Here is a 14,019-nt window from a genome sequence, read left to right on the forward strand (position 1 = left end):
TAAAAAAGGTCGAGATTTTCGTCGAAAAATAGCTTGTGCCTTGTAGTGTCAAGGGATGTAGAGAACAGGTGTGGCAAAAAAGAGGGAGCAAAAGAAATGAATACCTACTCATGTGGCTCTCTTTCTTTCTGTAAACGACACGAAAAAGGCAAATTTTAAACAACAGATAAAGCCTTGTATAAATGGAAAAAGTATTTGCAATAATGCATATTGCATCACTACATGATTATCACGTGGCACATAATGGGATTTGGCAAACAAAGCAAAGTATGGAGTAAAGTTTAACATTCATGGAAACACAGGAAGGCCCAAAACAAGAGCCTCAACGGTCTCAGCAACAACAATTTTAAAAGACTACATTCATGAAAATGCTTTCCCTATACCCCATCTATCTAAAATGCATCTTTCGATAGGTTTGACAAAAAAAGAAGTGTTTAAGTCTATTGGAGAAACACAAAGGCAAAGAGGGCACACTCTGCCGACATCTTTTCACAATTGATATACTCTTTGGAAGAAGATCTTTGTACATGTTAAAATCCCAAAAAGCAAAAAAATGTCAAAGTGCAGTGATTGTGATGATCTAAAGCGAGCACTTGAGAGTGCAATGTCTCCAGAACAACAGAATCATACAAAAAAAAGATAATTTCATCATGGACTTGTTCAGCATTCTAGACTAAAATATGCATTTTGGAAGGAGCAAGATATTAATGAGTACATGTGCATTATTGTAGATGATATGGATCAGAGTGCAACAACATTACCTTGATTCATTATTAACAGTCCACCTAAGCTATGTACAAGGAAAATACTTTTTGAAGACACATTTATGTGCCAGAGTGTTAGTGCATGGATTTAAGTTTCTTGCAGACATATGGATTGATTCGTTGCATCTACATGATAGCAATCAATTGTAACATCTCTTATGAAGGCAATTCATAGTGTACTTGTAGAAAAAGGTTGCCTACTAGCAAATTTGAGAATATAGGCATACAATTGTAGACGAGAGATAAGAATGTACTCTTCTTTGCATTTCTCTCAATGCTAATCGCTCATCAAATCTTCAATGAGATTGAAATTGGGTTTTTGTTAGTTGGACACACACATGAGGATATCAATCAGGTTTTTAGTACAATCTCAAGAGAGCTAAAACACAAGGACATGGAGACGATGGATGACTTGATTACAAAAATATGGGAGGCAAGTTGGTGACCACAAGGAAGGTACAGTATGCTCCATGGTTGAAAGGATGTATGATTGGAAGAGCTTTGTTCTACCTTTCATACAAAAAGGTGGTGATGCCCTGATTGGTCATAGCGCTCCACACTACTTTCACTTTTTCTTAAAGGATGACAATCCAGTGATGCAATGGCAACACTATTCTCATGCTGTTGTAATTAAGAAGGCCTATCAATTGATGAAGTACCTTGACAGAATGTGAGCAAATGATGCTAAGGCAAAACAGCCTTTATTTTGGCCAAATGTTGGTAACAACTTGCACCCATTGTTTGATGTCTTTCAAAATGACTTTGATTCGCTACTCCCACATCCATATTGTGGTCCAAGGAAGAGAGAGTTAATGCCCGAAGTAGACATAGACATCCATTGTTTTATTACAATTCGACCATCGGACTATGAGCATGAGAATGTTAAGTTCTGGGTTGCAAAAGTGGTGGATGTGAGCATGGATGACAAGGGAAAAGTTGCAACATTTATAGCACTATGGTATGAGCCAAGGAGTAGGAAGGAGAACCACAATAACAATACACTATAAATTGGCTGTATGAAAAATGAATGGGTTCTAAACCATGAAGCAGTTTCAAAGCTTTCCACAGAGACAGTCATAGTATCCTAGAAATCAACGACAAAGTAAACAAGGAAGCAGTACATAGGATATGATGTAGAAGAAAAAATATCAATACCGCTACCCATTATTTCACACATTACAGAGTTTTTGAAGATGCTCGCAAGGAGGAAGTAGAAGGAGATAGCGCAAATGGAGAACACCATTGCAATGCCATTCAAGCATCCAAGCAACAAGTGATGATGAATTGAACATTCAAACAAAACTAGTCATCTATTTGTACTTAACACACTTGTAAAGGCAGAATTGAGTTATTGAAAACGCTACGTGTCAGACTCCTTTATACAAAGACTCATGCAGAGCAATATTTCTTGTAAACATATGACAATGTAAAATTGCAAGCATAGCTATTACTATTTTTGGAGCACATTTAAAGAGCCTTCCATGCCTCTTGTCTATTTTAATCTTTAAATTTTTTGGGACTTCAAGAGTGTTATAGTTTTCTACATCGAATTTTAAGTGCTTTCTTTTGGATTAAATTATATTAATGTCTTTATTTTGAAAGTGATTTTTCATGGATTTAAATTAATAACTCTTGATTTTTTTAAATGTGAATAGGATTATTAAAAACAAGAAGTACAAAAGTAGGATTTGATCGAAGTTTTTGCATTAATAGTGCACCATTATAGAGACAGATCATGAAATTTGTAATGTGGAAATGATAGTGCCAAAAAGTGAACTTTTGATTCTCGAATGATATTTTCATAAAGTCGACTTTTCAATTGGGAAGTATTTTTGGGATTAGTCCAAGAGTAGACATATTAGTCCAAAATTAATGAAATAAGTGTTATGGATAGAAAATGTGTTGAAGTTTAGGAACATGTAAACTTCTCGTAAAATAGTTCACATGTGGGCTGTGCAGGACAAGTGTGCTTATCATCAACAATATCATAGAGATTATCATCTTCAAGAATCAATGTGACTTTTGCCTTCCATCCAGGAAAACCTTGGCCTTGACTAGCAGCACAAAGAGCTCTAAGCGCTTGAGCAGAATCAACATTACAAGCAGCATAATACTACAACAAGAGTAGAACCTCATCTTGAGCAAAATCACAAAGGTGGAGAATGGCACATGCCTAAAGGCAATAACATTTCGTGATCTCCTTTTCATATAATTCTTTTATTTTTGCATGCACACAAAAAAAAGACCACGGCCTTGAAAATTACCATTGGCTAGAAGGATAACCTATTAATAATTGCAATTCTGGCCATAATTGAGTAAAAAGGATGGAAAGGAAGAAGAACATGTATAATCTTACTAAGAATGATAATGAACCTTACAATAAGTAGCCCTCTACTGACAGACATACAACTTCTGGTCTATAGAAGATAGTGTGGCTATGTAAAGCTGCATTAGGAGAAGTTTTTCATCTGCATACCAGAACAAAGCTACAAGGAATTGCTAGTCCTCACAACTATTGATGGTGAGTAGTAGTGGATGATGACACCCAAGCGAGCAAAATAGCCAAGCAATGGTAGACACCAAGTGAGCGAGATGTCTAGTCAAAGGGTTGGTACCAAATTTGAGCAAGCAATATAGTACTAGTGGCTCGAGTAGTCACATAGAGGACAAAACACGAAGAAGGTAGGATGGCCAAGTAGTTGTAGGAGATGGTTGACACAGTCTGAGCAGGATAGCTTGGTAATTGTAGTAGATCGCAGGAGCAAAATAATTAAGAGGACGAAGAAGACTGAGATGCCAATAGGAATGGTGAAAAGGTGGAGTAGAGAGTAAGATAGGGAACTGAGAGAAGATTGTGTGATCTGAGGCAAAAAGGTAATGAGTAGAGAGGAAGAAAGGGAACTGAGAGAAGATTGTGTGAACTGAGTAGTGGTGAACTAGTAAAGTAAGTAAATTGAGGAAAAGTGAATGTAAGGATGAGCATGTGGAGGCTAGTGATCAACTTAATAAAGTAATGGAGGCGAACAAGAACATGTGAAAGCAGCTGACAATCAACAAATAAAGTGAACATAAGGATAATAATGAACGTGGAGGGAAGTAAGAGAGGAGTAAGAGCTTAGTTAAGACAACTTATTGCTGAAGCGATACTACAGATTGTGGAGGTTTGTGAGATACTAAGATTCACGATGAAAATAGAGGTACAAAATTCTCGTGCCAAAGATTTAGGCATGATGGATATACATGTAAATTGTGAATGCAAACGTCTTTGTCATGCAAGTTTCCGTGAGTTTGCCACACATGAATTGATTAGGCTGATGCTTAATGTTTCCAAATACGAATTCATCAGGCTAACACTTTAATGCATAACATCACTAAAGTTGCCAAACACGAATGCTATGCAATCTTGCCAAAAGTGAACCTCGCCACACATGAATGCTATGCAATCTTGCCAAATTCAAATGCTTAGGCTACAAATTGACAAAGACAAATGCTATGCTTCACTTGTTTACCAACTTACCAAGTGTGCCAATACTATGAGAAATCATCAAGCTATGTAAATTCATCATACTATATGAAATCTCCAAAGATTACACAATATGTTACTTAGCAGCAAAGTCTCACTAAATTATCCTAAGGTGCAATCAAGGCTATACATAAAACTTGGAAACTAGATCTTAAAATTTGCAATCATGGAAAATCGCCAAGGAAGAAGAATGTTTAATACGATACAATATAAGTCTTTAAGATAGCATCAAGTATGTGTTGGTTGGTATAGATGGAGATCATGGATCAAGCATATGATGTTTGGGCACAGCTACATAATACCTAATACCTGGAAACTAGATCTTAAAATTTGCAATCATGGAAAATCTCAAGGAAGGAGAATGTCTAGACATTCACCAGTATCTGCTCACCCTGCAAGTCGTCTCTATATCATTGTTCCCCACACTCCGGACAACTAGCTGAATCTCCATGCTCACGGCGGCGAAAGAGAATACAATCATTACAACAAGCATGCAGGATGGTATCATAATCCATACCCACCATTGTTAGCATCTTCTTCGCTTCATCTCTTGACGGGGGCATGGTATTTGGTGCAAGCAACATCTTTGGAGCAACCTATCGCAATTCAAACATACATAGGCTTCGAATAATGATGATTCTCAAACATACATGATGATTCTCAAAACAAACAATATCCAAATAACGAGACAAATGAATGCAAGAGTTAACCTCATTAAGGCCGAGACACTTGTATCCGACCACCCATACTTTGCTTGCAGATTCAAGATTGAGAGACAAGCCCGTAGTTTAGACATCCTAGCACCCTCGTACAACTGTGTTGAGGTTTTCCTACTCACATCTCTCAAAAGAGGGAGATGGGGCAAGAAGGGAGAGGAGAGCGAGACAAGGGGCGAGGCGGGAGTGAGTGGAGGGAGAGAGGAGGGAAATTCTACTTTTCTAAGGTTAAAACTTAAATCACTTTAAGATGTCTCCTTTAGACGGGTATCCAAAATAGCAAGTCTGTGGTTGCTAAATAAAGACATAGCAGTAAAACACAAAACGTCAGGTGTAACGCCTACCTAATCAGAATCGTAGAGCGATTCCTACAGCAGAGTAGGGAATGAAGATTCTTCCACATATTAGGTCAGAGCTGCGGTACTCGCGGGGTTCAGTCAAGCTAGCATAGCTACGAAATTTTAGAGTATACGGATCTCTTTGAAAAAACAATAATGCCTCTCTAAAGACCTACGTAGATCACATCGGCGGAGAAATTTGTGGGAGAAACGCTCTGCATTAAATTGTTGATGGGAGAACTTTTCGAAAAGCTGCGATGATATTAAAATGGAAGAAAAGAAAAAGATTACATAGCTGCCCAGCGTGTTGGGATTGTTCACTCTGCTTCCGAGAGAACTTAAAAAGACTCAATCCAACTTAAAAAGACTCAATCCAGAAAACAATATCGCATAAATAATTTATAGAGAAGCGTTTTGCATTCGCTTCAAGGCGATACAAACTAAACGTAATTCAATACGCTCAATTTGTCGAGCGAAGCGATTCAATCATGTTGAGAAGACCATGCTTGCTCGTTTAAGAAATTCCTTCCTGATCTTTAAGAAAATCCTGACCACGTTACTTTTGTGGAGTGAGGAAAGGCCTTCCTGCGCAAAAGCCCCCGTCCACCACCAAATTGTGCCCATTGATGAAACGCCCATCGTCGCTAGCTAAGAAAAGCGCAGCCTGAGCTATGTCTGAAGGCTGAAGTGGAACGCCTAGCTCTCGAAGTTTCGGGTTCAGATGCAACTGATTGTACACATCCAATAACAATGGCGTGTCTACTCCCGAAGGAGAAATGGCGTTCACTCGGATTCCATGCCTCCCCAGCTCTGTCGCAGCTGACTTCATCACCCCTAGCACCGCATGCTTGGAGACCGCATATGCATGGCCAATGCCTGAAGCCACGATCCCCGCAACGCTCGCCATGCAAAGAATGCAACCCCCCTTCGCCCCTATCATCACTCTCGCCGCATGCTTCACCCCCAACACGACCCCTCGAACGTTCACCCCCATCACCTTGTCGAAATTAGCAATGTCTAGCTCCGCTACCGACGTGAGCATCCCCTCTTCGTTGATCCCCGCGTTGTTGAACATCACGTCCAGACGATCGTATTTTGACACCGCGAAATCTACCAGGCCACAGACGTCTTTTTCATCGGTGACGTCACAGTGGAAGTAACTTGCAGACTGTCCCATGTCCGCTGCTATCTTTCTGCCTAAATCGTCCTGGACGTCCGCGATGATAACTTTGGCCCCGTGTTGAACAAACAATCTTGCACAGGCCTCGCCGACTCCGCTTGCAGCCCCCGTTATGACGGCTACTTTGCCATCAAGCCTGGATGAGGAAAAGTATTGTACTGACGTTAGTCTCAAACATGCAAGCAAGTATTTGGCATCTGAACGACTGCTAGAGAGACACAAACAACTACCTTATCGACCGGGTTCCATCTTGGTCTGTTGTCATGGTGAAAGGTCGAGGCGAATGCCAAAGCTTTGACCGTTGGAGAGTATGCCTGCAGGTACGCGAGTCCGACCTTTAAAGGTGGAGAGATCCTGTGAAACTGGAGGATAGCGGCATCGACTGATGGAGGACAGGTCAGGCAACTGTTGGAGGCCATTCGACATGAAGCTCGTGTTTGTGAACCGAGGCGAGTCTTGAAGCTCGTGTTGGTGAAGCGAGGCAAGTGTTTGCGTAGTCGCCAGCTGTATATTGTAAATGCCGGGATTTCTATTTTCATGCAAGCAAGTATTTGGCACCTAGAAAATGACCAATCGATATGCAAGTGTCCACTTGCATGTTGAGGACATGATGGTAGAGGAGGGTCCTAGGTTGATGCTCCATCCTAGAAAATGACCAATGGATGAGGAACTACTTGAAGCAAATCATAAGAAGAGAATCCTTGAAGAAAAACAATACTCAAAGAAATCCCTTTAGGGACCTCATGGCCTAATGATCCTCTCTCTATCAAAGTTGTACCAAAGCAAATCAAAGAAGCAGTACAAAGTTTTAGCAAGGGTCATGATTATCTCTTTCATTTTCACATGCAGCTGATGGTCTTGCAGATAAGGCTTCCTTCTATTTCACATGCAGATGGCAAGGATGTTTTGGCCCAATAGCAAGTGTTAGATGCAAGTGCCCACTTGCATATCGACGTCACGATAGACAAGTGTCCACTTGCATATTGAGGTCACGATGGTAGAGGAGGGTCCTAGCTCAACGCTCCATCCTAGAAAATGACCAATTGATATGCAAGTGTCCACTTGCATATTGAGGACATGATGGTAGAGGAGGGTCCTAGCTTGATGCTCTATCCTAGAAAATGACTAATCGATGAGGAACTACTTGAAGCAAATCATAAGAAGAGAATCCTTGAAGAAAAATAGTACTCAAAGAAATCCCTTTAGGGACCCCATGGCCTAATGATCCTCTCTCTATCAAAGTTGTACCAAAGCAAATCAAAGATGCAGTACAAAGTTTCAGCAAGGGTCATGATTATCTCTTTCATTTTCACATGCAGTTGATGGTCTTGCAGATAAGGCTTCCTTCTATTTCACATGCAGCTGTCTGGCAAGGATGTTTTGGCCCAAAAGCAAGTGTTAGGTGCAAGTGCCCACTTGCATATTAAGCTGGTCACGATAGACAAGCGTCCACATGCATATTGAGGTCACAATGGTAGAGGAGGGTCCTAGCTACGCTCCATCCTAGAAAGTGAACAATCGATATGCAAGTGTCCACTTGCATATTGAGGACATGATGGTAGAGGAGGGTCCTACCTCGATGCTCCATCCTAGAAAATGACCAATCGATGAGGAACTACTTGAAGCAAATTATAAGAAGAGAATTCTTGAACAAAAACAGTACTCAAAGAAATCCCTAAATTAGGGACCTCATGGCCTATTGATCCTCTCTCTATCAAAGTTGTACCAAAGCAAATCAAAGAAGTAGTACAAAGTTTCAGCAAGGGTCATGATTATCTCTTTCATTTTCACATGCAGCTGATGGTCTTGCAGATAAGGCTTCCTTCTATTTCACATGCAGCTGTCTAGCAAGGATGTTTTGGCCCATTTGCATATCAAGCTGGTCACGATAGACAAGTGTCCACTTGCATATTGAGGTCAAGATGGTAGAGGAGGGTCCTAGCTCAATGCTCTATCCTAGCCAATCGATATGCAAGTGTCCACTTGCATATTGAGGACATGATGGTAGAGGAGGGTCCTAGCTCGATGCTCCATCCTAGAAAATTCAAAATACAACATATATAATCCCATTGAATTTGCCTTATTGAGATCAAACCGAAAGAGAACAGTACATTTATGACTAGTGGGACAAGCATAATCCAATGCAATTATAACATTCAAGGTGTTTTGAAGTATATATCTCTCCTCTTGATGAACATAGTTTAGGGCTTCTTAGACTTCTCCTTCTCCATCAATTTTAGGGCTTCTCACAGCTCCTCCTTTGAAAACTTCCTTGCCAACCTTTGCCTTTGAATCGCAAAACCTCTTAGCTGGCCACATTCGAAATCCCCATACCTTTGTATTCTAGCCAATGCAAACATTCCTACAATCCCTCCCAACTCCCTCTTGAGAACCTCAGCTATGGGCCAAAACTCTATAAGATCAGGTTGCCTTCTTTGTCTACAACTTGGCCAACCATCTCCCTCACATGATTGTGTTTCACTAATCAAAAGAAAACACTAAAATGTAGTCCCCCAGAGACAACTAGAGCTGTATACTCTTAAATTTGGCATTCTTTGCCCTTTCAAGTTTCCATGCTTGGAAAGCATCATCCAAGTCTACCAACAGAGTCTAGAATTGTGTCCTCTCCCTATCCTCTAGAGAGAGATTCAAAGCTGTAAATAGGGACACCCTAATTTTTGATTAATTTTCGGAGATGTTGTTCACATAACACTTAGCTATGTGGTTTTGTGACTACTTTATAGGAATGGTTAAAACCTCGTTCATTTCTCTGCTATTTCATATCTGAATGTAAGGGTGGGAGGACGGTTTGAGCTATGTAGGTCAATAAGGCAAGGGTGTATGCTTGACCCTTTTTTTTTGCATTGTCCATATTTTTGGTGATATGCCTTTTAAAGAAGGTTTTCACTAAAAGGAGCATTAAGACATTAGCCTTACCTTCTAGCAAGCAACCATGCTCATATTTATTTGCAAATGACATAGTGGTTTTCTTAGAAGAAAATTAGGATAAAGTTGAGAATTTATATTGTGTGTGTGTGTGGGGGGGGGAGCTGCTGAGGAAGGGTTGCTTGTCTAGTGGGTGCCCCACTAGGCTTGGGCTTGACATTGAATGGAATGAGAGGCCCCAAAACCCCCCTTCCTTTCGACTTGCATACTTTCATCCTAGACTTTTCAAGAAAACCTCTCCCCTCCTTTATGTTTGAGCATGCATCTTTTGGAATATGTCATCTTCTCATGCTCTCTACCCATCTGGACTCTACCCTCTAATTCTACAGTCTACCTCTGTCTAATATCAGCAATCTTACTAGCAACAAAGCCTCACAACAAGGTAAGAGCTCATTCTTGCTTGGGCATAAATGGCACCATATATTGCTTGCATGTAGCATTTGCTAGGTGGTGGTAAGAGGACATTCCTTCAAACTGTCAACAGTTGCCTCCTCTCTTTTCATCTCTGACCAAAAACCTGCATTTACGCCCACAGTTCGATAAGAAACCTGCACTTAGCTATAGCAACACGGGCCCCAAAATGCTTTTAAGGAGACTCCATTTTTCGGTTTTCCACAAGAAGCTTGCAATGCCACATTATGGCACCTAGATTAATGGTGGCTTGTGGGAATGATCTTGCCTAGAGAAAAATCGCCAAAAAGTGGCATTTCTAGGAGCAAGTTTTGAGGCCAGGTTCACATCACCTATGGCCACCTTCTAAAAAGGTGGTTGCCATTCTAGCTAGCCCAATAGGAGAAAGGACCTTTAAAACCCTATGCCCACTGACACTAACAATTTGTGTTTGGCATATGAAGGCTACCCACTTCCATGGGTGACTAAACGATTTCACATGAAGTGCATGTTACTATGTGGACTGACACAAACTTTATCCTTCAGCCGCTACACTAATGAGACGTTATTGACATTATATGGCATCCTTCTACATAAAAGTTGACCTCCAAGGAGTATGAACCACTCCATCTAGCAATCATCCTCCTTTTCTTTACCTTCTTCATAGCCATAAGGTGGTGTGAACCGGGCCTAAATCAATAGCCGTTAGATATCCATTTTAGAGTGTGCACCCATGTCTATGCCAAGATGGCCGATATGCCAGCCTCCTAGCATATCTAAGCATAGCCTAGCATGAGGTCCTACTACGCTATGGTGGCAGACCCCTGGGTCCCATATATGCCTTTGAAGACACTTGGGAATGATGAAAGCATCACGTCTGATGGTTAAATCGAGTGCTCCAAGCCAGGTGGAAACGCATATTTTCCATCTTGAGTGGGGAGCAAATTTGCTCATACCTTACAAGGAATTTCTCGGGGCCAGACATGGGATTGGGGCATATTTGCCGACCTTGCCACTCGTGGGAATGCACTCTTACATCCATACGGATGTGCATGTGGCCGCTCCCTTAATATTGAAGTCGGGCAGACTGATTTGCTCTTGTTTCATTTTGAAAGCGGTCAGTGTTTTCTCGCTGAGTACGTTTTTCTTCCTCGTGTACAATCTGCAACCATTCACGTTGATCAGTGTTTGTCTACAGTCTGTTCTTCTGGGTGTGAGAGGGACAACTGCTTGTTTTGCTTAAGTTGACAGAAGCTTTCCGTTGCCTAGTAATCGTCATCTTGTGTTTAAGTCTGAGGTTGCTTTGTTTGCGTGATGCAGACGCTGACATCGAGCTACTTCGTCATCACCTATGGCTCCTAATTCGGACTCAGCCCCCCCAAAGCCTCAATTGGTCTGTGTGACAGGCGCTTCAGGTCATCTGGGTACATGGCTGGTCATGCGTCTTCTTGAACGAGGCTACAGAGTCCGTGCGTCAGTAAGAAACCCAGGTCTTCCACCACTCTTCGACGTGCATAAACTGTGCTTTTTTAACCGCAAGCCCGTCATCTGCGCGCATGATATGTTTGACAGGTCGTCCAGGACGGAAAGGATTCGGAGGACTAAATGTATCGAGCGAATTTTCTTGCAATAGTATGTTGTTTCTTTGAGTCCTGGACATGTCTGCAGATGATCCAAAGAAAACAGCAATTCTAAGAGAGCTTCCTGGAGCAAAGGAGAGGCTGCAACTCGTGGGAGGACAACTCCTGGAAGAGGGAAGCTTTGATGCTGCCGTTTACGGCTGCGACGGAGTTTTCCACTGTGCCAGCCCCACAGAGTTGTCATTCGCCAATCCCTACGTCCGTAACCGTCTTCTTCATTGGCGTGTGCTTGAAAATTAATTTTTCTCCTTCGGCGTCAGTGAAAACTACCATTTCCACGAAGTGATCCTTTTTATTTTGAGGAATAACGTAGGTTTGCAATGCGAAGGATAAGGTGCCTATCCGTTATACTTGCAGAAAGATTGCATCGAACCAGCTGTGCAAGGGACGATAAACTTTCTGAAGGCGTGTTCTAAAGCACCCACAATCAAGCGAATTGTGTTCACCTCATCAGCTGCTACTGTCAGATTCACCCAACTGGAGGAGATCCCCGGCCAAAGGTTTGACGAGACTTGCTGGACAGATGTTGGCATGTGCGAGCGAGAAAAGCTATTTGCTTGGGTGAGTTCTACTGGAATTCAGATCGTTGGAGTATTCAGTTCATCGGTCAACCTGTCTGGCCCTCCAAACGAAAGGTTTGCTAATCTAAAGCGTTTGGTACCTTGAACTGCTGGCAGCCGTATATCGTATGCAAGACGCTGTCGGAGAAGAAGGCTTTTGAGCTTGCTGAGGAGTACAAACTTGATCTGGTAACAGTTCTGCCCTCGTTGGTGACGGGACCTTTCCTGCTCGACAGTATCCCAAAGAGCGTTGCGGATTCGATTTCACTTGTGACGGGTGCGTGTATTGTTCATAATCTGGGAAATTGCTACCGATACATCAGGACCATGGCCTCGTTTGTCTTGCAACCAAAAATTCAGTGATGTGAACTCAGCACTGATTTCCCGGATCTGTCACGTTTGCAAGTTGTGGGACTGAGACAATGCCATGGAATTGCGCGACTTGCAGGAGATGCGCGCCCTCACATGTTCATCAAGCGAATTTCGTATGTGCACATTGAAGATATAATCAATGCTCACATCCTCCTTTACGAGAATCCAGCAGCTAACGGGCGCTACATTGGTCCAAGCATCGACGCTTCCATCACGGAGATAAGGGAGCTGCTCTCGAAGCTGCACCCACATCTTGATTTGCCAGCCAAGTAAGAGTCTTATCTCTCAGATCCTCGTGCGTAAGTTCTTGTGTGTACAAGTGTGTGACGTGTGTGTGTGCGTGTGTGTGTGTGTGTGTGAGAGAGAGAGAGAGAGAGAGAGAGAGAGAGAAGGCTCCGTATAGAAACAAGTGGCTCGAGTAGCATCCTATGCTAGTTACCAACGAGGTTTGAAATTCAACACTTGAATGGAGGGATCATCCCACCGTGTCAAAAACATGCTAAGGTTGCATTAGCGTGTCAAAAACAATCTAAGGTTGCAATTGGTGAGCACAAGTACATTCTTGTTGGATCTTCATTTTAGAGTATCTTCTCAAAGCACTTAGTTTCATTATCTAACTCAGAGAGAGAGAGAGAGTCTGCAAATATGTTCTTTCTTGCTTATTAAAATATTTTTGGAATTGTTGATTCAGTTTCGATCATCTCGGAGAGATTGTGCCCCACTACATGGATAGTACAAAATTGAAAAGTTTAGGTTTTCAATCCAAATATAGTCTTGTAAACATGCTCGAAGAAGCTATCCAATGTTGTAAAGAAAAAAACCTTTTATAGTGCCTTATAATGCATTGAGAACCTAGCAATGCACAAGCTTGATTGACAAATGAGTGCTTAAAGGTGAAAATTCACATTCTAGTATCAAATTTCCACAGGATTTGTTCCACTAGGTTTGTATTTTGTGTTTCAATTGTCTAGCCATTCAAAAATTGCATTCGCTCTAAAGGACCTTAAGAATTTGCAAGATTCCTCAAGAAAAATTAATTGGTGATGTAATTAACTCAATTAGCCTAACTTAAAACCCCCTAATATAATCTAATTAATTAGACTAATTAACTCAATTAGCCTCGCTTCCCACACCCTGGCCTTGGTCGTCTCCCTCAACCATCGATTCCCTGCCGCCTACGATGATCTCTTCCTTGCTCTCTAGTGGTTTCAAAACTAGGCCTGCTCGCCCCCCCCCCCCCCCCCCCCCCCCGGCCCCTTCCCCTGTGTATTGCTAATCCCATTTTCACCATGTGTATGTGTGCCATCAAGTTCGATTGAATTCGCCTGTCAGCGATCGCGACAGCAAAAACAGGATGAATAGGGAATAATGAAACGATCCATTTTAGGATAGCTAGGCGGTAGTGCAGGATAAGTGGTCAAGATAAGTGTTCACCATCACAGTGGTTGGTTGCACACTAGGATATTAATTGCCACCAATGCGGTGGTTTGCTTCTATTATTATAACATGAATGACATGCAATTCATTTGTTTAGGATTTATAGTCACTCATCGGTTTGTGGTCACCTGTGGATTTGTGGTCATAGCACAA

General features: G+C 41.8%; 1 protein-coding gene and 1 pseudogene across 1 annotated transcript; one reads left to right on the top strand and one right to left on the bottom strand.

Moving 5' to 3' along the window:
- Window positions 1–5,897: 5,897 nt before the first annotated feature.
- LOC147885963 (short-chain dehydrogenase reductase 3b pseudogene) lies at window positions 5,898–6,879 on the bottom strand (annotated as a pseudogene).
- Window positions 6,880–11,208: 4,329 nt separating this feature from the next.
- On the top strand, window positions 11,209–13,259 carry LOC147885964 (dihydroflavonol 4-reductase-like). The gene is made up of 6 exons (XM_087396946.1): window positions 11,209–11,347; window positions 11,526–11,695; window positions 11,855–12,058; window positions 12,175–12,334; window positions 12,506–12,698; window positions 13,121–13,259. The coding sequence occupies exons 1-6, from the start codon at window positions 11,209–11,211 to the stop codon at window positions 13,257–13,259; spliced, it is 1,005 nt and encodes a 334-aa protein (XP_087253072.1).
- The last annotated feature ends 760 nt before the right edge of the window (window positions 13,260–14,019 follow it).

The sequence above is a fragment of the Dipteris shenzhenensis genome, chromosome 25, assembly GCF_047967505.1.
Source record: "Dipteris shenzhenensis isolate YYH24624 ecotype China chromosome 25, Dip_SZ_1.0, whole genome shotgun sequence".
NCBI classification, from domain to species: Eukaryota; Viridiplantae; Streptophyta; class Polypodiopsida; order Gleicheniales; family Dipteridaceae; genus Dipteris; species Dipteris shenzhenensis.

Coding starts and splice junctions, on each gene's coding strand:
- LOC147885964 (XM_087396946.1), top strand. CDS start 11,209: ATGGCTCCTAATTCGGACTCAGCCCCCCCAAAGCCTCAATTGGTCTGT. Junction 11,696..11,854: donor TGTCATTCGCCAATCCCTAC/GTCCGTAACCGT, acceptor TTATACTTGCAG/AAAGATTGCATCGAACCAGC. Junction 12,699..13,120: donor CATCTTGATTTGCCAGCCAA/GTAAGAGTCTTA, acceptor TTGTTGATTCAG/TTTCGATCATCTCGGAGAGA.